Source organism: Macrobrachium nipponense, chromosome 41 (genome assembly GCF_015104395.2).
Source record: "Macrobrachium nipponense isolate FS-2020 chromosome 41, ASM1510439v2, whole genome shotgun sequence".
NCBI lineage: Eukaryota > Metazoa > Arthropoda > Malacostraca > Decapoda > Palaemonidae > Macrobrachium > Macrobrachium nipponense.
Window position 1 is genome coordinate 22,847,456 of NC_061102.1, and position 7,631 is coordinate 22,855,086.

The 7,631-nt window shown below is 41.9% G+C and overlaps 1 protein-coding gene across 1 annotated transcript; it reads right to left on the minus strand.

Annotated features, from left to right (window-relative positions):
• Nucleotides 1–5,850: 5,850 nt before the first annotated feature.
• On the minus strand, nt 5,851–6,450 carry LOC135212800 (dnaJ homolog subfamily C member 7-like). Its single transcript, XM_064246571.1, has one exon. It carries the CDS (start codon nt 6,448–6,450, stop codon nt 5,851–5,853), a length of 600 nt encoding a protein of 199 aa, XP_064102641.1.
• Nucleotides 6,451–7,631: the final 1,181 nt, after the last annotated feature.

Sequence of the window (7,631 nt, forward strand, 5' to 3'; positions counted from 1 at the left end):
ATGTAATCTCTGTTGTTCCGCTGGGCAGTGTTCCTTGCCCACTGTTTGCATATATGAACGGCATTGAACTTACGGGTTTTTACGCTGCGCCAGATGTTGCCACAGTAGTATATGCAAGTATTCAACCCATTATGCATTGCGTAACCCATTCTTTGCATATATGAAAGGCATTGAACTTACGGGTTTTTACGCTGCGCCAGAGGTTACCACAGTAGTATATGCAAGTATTCAACCTATTATGCATTCATAAGCCGATATTGCATATAAAAAAGCATTAACTTACAGTACCCCCGCGCCAGAGGTTGCCATGGAGTATAGCAAGTATTCACCATTATGCATTGCATAAGCCATACTTTGCATATTAAAAGGCATTGAACTTACGGTTTTTTACCCGCGCCAAGGGTTGCCAGGGTATTATATGCCAAGTATTGAACTTACGGGTATATGCCGCTTGCCATAGGTTGCCACGGTAGTATATGCAAGTATTCAACCTATTATGCATTGCATAAGCCATACTTTGCATATATAAAAGACGTTGAACTTACAGGTTTTTACGCCGCGCCAGAAGTTGCCACAGTTGTATATGCAAGTATTCAACCCATTATGCATTGCATAAGCCATACTTTGCATATATAAAAGGCATTGAACTTACAGGTTTTTAAGCCGTGCCAGAAATTGCCACAGTTGTATATGCAAGTATTCAACCCATATGCATTGCATAAACCATACTTTGCATATATAAAAGGCATTGAACTTACGGGTTTTTACGCCGCGCCAGAAGTTGCCACAGTAGTATATACGAGTATTCAACCCATTATGCATTGCATAAGCCATACTTTCCATACATAAATGGCATTGAACCATACTTTGCATACATAAAAGGCATTGAACTTACTGGTTTTTATGCCGCGCCAGAGGTTGCCACGGTAGTTTATGCAAGTATTCAACCTATTATGCATTGCATAAGCCATACTTTGCATACTTAAAAGGCGTTGAACTTACGGGTTTTTACGCCGCGCCAGAGGTTGCCACAGTAGTATATGCAAGTATTCAACCCATTATGCATTGCATAAGCCATACTTTCCATACATAAATGGCATTGAACCATACTTTGCATACATAAAAGGCATTGAACTTACTGGTTTTTACACCGCGCCAGAGGTTGCCACAGTAGTATATGCAAGTATTCAACCCATTATGCATTGCATAAGCCATACTTTGCATATATGAAAGGCATTGAACTTACGGGTTTTTACGCCGTGCCAGAGGTTGCCACAGTAGTATATGCAAGTATTCAACCCATTATGCATTGCATAAGCCATACTTTGCATATATGAAAGGCATTGAACTTACGGGTTTTTACGCCGTGCCAGAGGTTGTCACAGTAGTATATGCAAGTATTCAACCCATTATGCATTGCATAAGCCATACTTTGCATATATGAAAGGCATTGAATTTATGGGTTTTTACACCGCGCCAGAGGTTGTCACGGTAGTATATGCAAGTATTCAACCCATTATGCATTGCATAAGCCATACTTCGCATATATGAAAGGCATTGAACTTACGGGTTTTTACGCCGCGCCAGAGGTTGCCAAAGTAGTATATGCAAGTATTCAACCCATTATGCATGCAATTATTCAACCCATTATGCATTGCATAAGCCATACTTTGCATATATGAAAGGCATTGAACTTACGGGTTTTTACGCCGCGCCAGAGGTTGCCACAGTAGTATATGCAAGTATTCAACCCATTATGCATTGCATAAGCCATACTTTGCATTTGTAAAAGGCATTGAACTTACAGGTTTTTATGCCGCGCCAGAGGTTGCCACGGTAGTATATGCAAGTATTCAACCTATTATACATTGCACTTTGCATACATAAAAGGCATTGAACTTACGGGTTTTTACGCCGCGCCAGAGGTTTCAAAGTAGTATATGCAAGTATTCAACCTATTATACATTGCATAAGCCATGCATAATACATGCAAGTATTCAACCCATTATGCATTGCATAAGCCATACTTTGCATATATAAAAGGCATTGAACTTACGGGTTTTTACGCCGCGCCAGAGGTTGCCAAAGTAGTATATGCAAGTATTCAACCCATTATGCATGCAATTATTCAACCCATTATGCATTGCATAAGCCATACTTTGCATACATGAAAGGCATTGAACTTGCATGTTTTTAATCGCGCCTGAGGTTGCACAGTAGTATATGCAAGTATTCAACCCATTATGCATTGCATAAGCCATGCTTTGCATATATGAAAGGCATTGAACTTGCATGTTTTTACGCCGCGCCTGAGGTTGCCACAGTAGTATATGCAAGTATTCAACCCATTATGCATTGCATAAGCCATACTTTGCATATATGAAAGGCATTGAACTTACGGGTTTTTACGCCGCGCCAGAGGTTGCCACAGTAGTATATGCAAGTATTCAACCCATTATGCATTGCATAAGCCATGCTTTGCATATGAAAGGCATTGAACTTATGGGTTTTTACGCCGCGCCAGAGGTTGCCACAGTAGTATATGCAAGTATTCAACCCATTATGCATTGCATAAGCCATGCTTTGCATATATGAAAGGCATTGAACTTGCGGGTTTTTACGCCGCGCCAGAGGTTGCCACAGTAGTATATGCAAGTATTCAACCCATTATGCATTGCATAAGCCATACTTTGCATATATGAAAAGGGCATTGGAACTACGGGTTTTTGCGCCGTGCCAGAGGTTGTCACGGTAGTCTATGCAAGTATTCAACCCATTATGCATTGCATAAGCCATACTTTGCATATTATGAAAGGCATTGAATTTATGGGTTTTTTAACCGCGCCAGAGGTTGCCAGTAGTATATGCAAGTATTCAACCCATTATGCATGCAATTATTCAACCCATTATGCATTGCATAAGCCTACTTTGCATCATGAAAGGCATTGAACTTGCATGTTTTTACGGGCCCGCGCCAGAGGTTGCCACAGTAGTATATGCAAGTATTCAACCCATTATGCATTGCATAAGCCATGCTTTGCATACATGAAAGGCATTGAACTTGCATGTTTTTACGCCGCGCCTGAGGTTGCCACAGTAGTATATGCAAGTATTCAACCCATTATGCATTGCATAAGCCATACTTTGCATATATGAAGGCATGAACTTACGGGTTTTTTACGCCGCGCCAGAGGTTGCCACAAGTATAATGCAAGTATTCAACCCATTATGCTTGCATAAGCCATGCTTTGCATATATGAAAGGCATTGAACTTACGGGTTTTACCCGCGCCTGAGGTTGCCACAGTAGTATATGCAAGTATTCAACCCATTATGCATTGCATAAGCCATACTTTGCATATATGAAAGGCATTGACTTACGGTTTTTACGCCGCGCCAGAGGTTGCCACAGTAGTATATGCAAGTATTCACCCATTATGCATTGCATAAGCCATGCTTTTGCTATATGAAAGGCATTGAATTTATGGGTTTTTACGCCGCGCCAGAGGTTGCCACAGTAGTATATGCAAGTATTCACCCATGCATTGCATAAGCCATACTTTGCATATATGAAAGGCATTGAACTTACGGGTTTTTTTTACGCCGCGCCAGAGGTTTGCCACAGTAGTATATGCAAGTATTCAACCCATTATGCTTTGCATAAGCCATACTTTGCATATATGAAAGGCATTGACTTACGGGTTTTTACGCCGCCGCCAGAGTTGCCACAGTAGTATATGCAAGATTCAACCCATTATGCATTGCATAAGCCATACTTTGCATATATGAAAGGCATTGAACTTACGTGTTTTTAACGCCGCGCCAGAGGTTCCCACAGTAGTATATGCAAGTATTCAACCCATTATAAGCAGTGCATCAGCCATACTTTGCATGTATGCAAAATTGGCATTGAACTTACGTGAAAGTTTTTTTTTTTTTAATTTTTTACGCCGCCGCCGCCAGAGGTTGCCACAGTAGTATATGCAAGTATTCAACCCATTATGCATTGCATAAGCCATACTTTGCATGTATGAAAGGCATTGAACTTACGTGTTTTTACGCCGCGCCAGAGGTTGCCACAGTAGTATATGCAAGTATTCAACCCATTATGCATTGCATAAGCCATACTTTGCATATATGAAAGGCATTGAACTTACGGGTTTTTACGCCGCGCCAGAGGTTGCCACAGTAGTATATGCAAGTATTCACCCATTATGCATTGCATAAGCCATACTTTGCATATATGAAAGGCACTGAACTTACGGGTTTTTACGCCGCGCCAGAGGTTGCCACAGTAGTATATGCAAGTATTCAAACCCATTATGCTTTGCATGAGCCATACTTTTGCATATAGAAAGGCATTGAACTTACGGGTTTTTACGACGCGCCAGGGAGTGAGGTTGCCACAGTAGTATATGCAAGTATTCAACCCATTATGCATTGCATAAGCCATACTTTGCATATATGAAAGGCATTGAACTTGCGGGTTTTTACGCCGCGCCAGAGGTTGCCACAGTAGTATATGCAAGTATTCAACCCATTATGCATTGCATAAGCTATACTTTGCATATATGAAAGGCATTGACGGGTTTTTTACGCCGCACCAGAGGTTGCCACAGTAGTATATGCAAGTATTCAACCCATTATGCATTGCATAAGCCATACTTTTCCATATATGAAGGCATTGAACTTACGGGTTTTTACGCCGCGCCAGAGGTTGCCATAGTAGTATATGAAAGTTTGCTTTATATGAAAAGGCATTGAACTTACGGGTTTTTACGCCGCGCCAGAGGTTGCCACAGTAGTATATGCAAGTATTCAACCCATTATGCATTGCATAAGCCATACTTTGCATATATGAAAGGCATTGAACTTACGGGTTTTTACGCCGCGCCAGAGGTTGCCACAGTAGTATATGCAATATTCAACCCATTATGCATTGCATAAGCCATACTTTGCATATATGAAAGGCATTGAACTTACGGGTTTTTATGCCGCGCCAGAGGTTGCCACAGTAGTGTATGCAAGTATTCAACCCATTATGCATTGCATAATCCATATTTTGCATATATAAAAAGGCATTGAACTTACGGGTTTTTTACGCCGCGCCAGAGTGACACTGTTCTGTATATGCAAAAGACGTGATTTAACATGCAGTGCATAATCCAATAGGTGATTTGGTATCGTAACCCATTCCAGAGGGTATCATGTGGCAGGAGAGGGGGTGCACTGTGACCTTCTGAACAGCTGTTGGCTCTCATCCTGATAGCTTGTCTTCCAGCCTCCTAACAGCTGTTAGGTCTTATCCTGAGAGGTTGTCCTCCAGCCTCCAAATAGCTGTTGGCTCTTATCCTGAGAGCTTCTCCTCCACCCTCCGAATAGCTTTTAGCTCTCATCCTGAGAGCTGGTCCTCCTTCCTCTGAATAACTGTTGGCTCTCATCCTGATAGTTGGGCCTCCTGCCTCCATCAGGGAGATGAGAGAATCGCCAAGGATGCCTGATGAAAAGCCTGTTCACAAGACTTGTCTTTACCGCTACAAAGAAACAACCCATGTGAAGAATTTTTACTGGTCATCAGTTGATGATGTTGCGTCGTGTTCCAGAGGCATTGCGATTTTCTTGGCCCTCGATGTTTTGATTGCAGGATTGGTGTGTAGGAGGTGGGGGGACCTCCCATTGTTGTTTGCTGCCGGGGGGAGCAGCAGAACACCCATCTTGCAGCCAAACTCATCAAATGGACTAAGAAGATCGCAGGGCCTCTAGAACACGACGCAGCAGCATCACCTGGTGACAAGACAAAATCATTCACAATTTTGGTTAATCACAGGCTGTTTCTTCTGTTTGTTTCTTTCTAGTTTCCTTTAGTTTTCTTCCTCTTCGTTGTCCTTCCAGGTTTCTTCTTCTTTGCTTTCATTGTCTTCTGAGGATCTTCAAACACACTATCTGCCAGGTCCTTGATGAATTCCCTGACTGCGTTGTATTTTCTTCTTTCATCAGTATCACATAGGAGATCATTAGCATAGTTGACCTTGTGCATGATATCCATTCTGCGCTGTCGCTCGTCTTTAGACCCTTGGCAGTTATCAGGGTTAAACTTGAGTGTCCGCTTCCTGTAAGCCCACTTTATTTCCTTCAAATTAGCATCCTCTGCAATACCTAGGATGTAGTATGGGCAGCCATGACGTTGCATTCTTTGCAAGGTTCTGGCGGCTGCAACCAAATCTTCTTGATCATCTAATTTCTCAAGCTGCGTCATAGCTTGGCTGTGTCTGCCAAGCAATAAGAGACATAATCCCAGTCTTCGCCTGCAGTCCACTTGATCGTCGTCCATATCCAAGACTCTGAGGAAACATTCACTTGCTTCTTCCAGTCGTCCTAGCTTAAAGAACATGTTTCCTTTGACCTTGTTTTCTTCAATCAGAGCATCATTCTTATTCTTTTCATTTGCCATGAAATTGTATACCACGGTGGTACTGGTGGTTCTCGTTCCTCTAATTCCTCATTAATTTTTTCATTCTCCTGTGGAAGCGACTGAACTGTGGTTTCCTGGATATGTACTTTCTTCGATCGCCTAGATCCTTTCGTGCGAGAACAGATGATACTTCTCTCTGTGAGGCTTGCAATCTCTCCTCGAGTTGTGCCGTCGCCTGGAATAGCTTCTTTCTTTCAGCCTCATGGGCCTTGACCTTCTCTTCAAGGTACCCACAGTAGAAGTCATTGTCCACAGCTTGGTTCTGGAGTTCTTCCAGTTTTTCTCGATGGTTCTCACATTCTTTCTCCTTCCGTTGACTAGTTGTTCGTTTTTATATTTCAACATCCTTGGCCTTCTGGAAAAATGCGTCTTCCAACTCTTCTATTTTCTTCTTCAGGAGTTTATTTTCCTCTTCAGCGTTATGCTTTTCATCCTTGAACTCGTCAAGTAAATCTTGATTCTTTCTCATCAGAGCAGCCTCGTTGAAATTCATATCTTCGAGTTCATCTAGGAGGAGAAAGTTCTCCGACGTTACATCCTTCCAATCTTCTTTCAAAAGAGAGATCATTTCCGTTGCGTAGTAAAGGTCGTCGTCGTTTTTCTGCGCAGTAGTATCTTTACCAATCTGGAGCGCCTTCTGGTCTTCAAGCACTGATGTGCTCGGCCAAAAGTGCTCCCAGAACAAGAGCTACTACCTTTGTTTACTAATAAATAATCCGAGGTTCGGATCCAATTTCCATTTATGAAAGGTACCACTGATCGGTTGGGATCAGAGCCAATAGGTTTTTCACAACAAAGTTAAATTTACCAAGGGCAAACATGGTTACCTTTCTTTCCACCTGATCAAATATTTCGAATTGGATAATGCCACTAGAGCTCCAGGAATTCCCCAGATCTTCATTTTGCTCCGAGCCAATTTTCTTGCTTCGGAGATTCCACACGGAGCCCTTCGGAAGGGCTTGGAGTAACTGAAGGCTCCTGAAGACTGCGACGGCTTCAGAAACATGCAAATGGAGACGACTTTAAAAATGAACCAGTAAATAATGTTTTCCTCGAGAAAGTAACTAAAAAAGAGAGCTGGAAATGTTAACATTTTAGTACAGATGATTATGAAACAAAACAATTTTACAAAATTGAGAATTGAAAAAAATTTGTTGTTA

Coding starts and splice junctions, on each gene's coding strand:
- LOC135212800 (XM_064246571.1), bottom strand. CDS start 6,450: ATGGCAAATGAAAAGAATAAGAATGATGCTCTGATTGAAGAAAACAAG.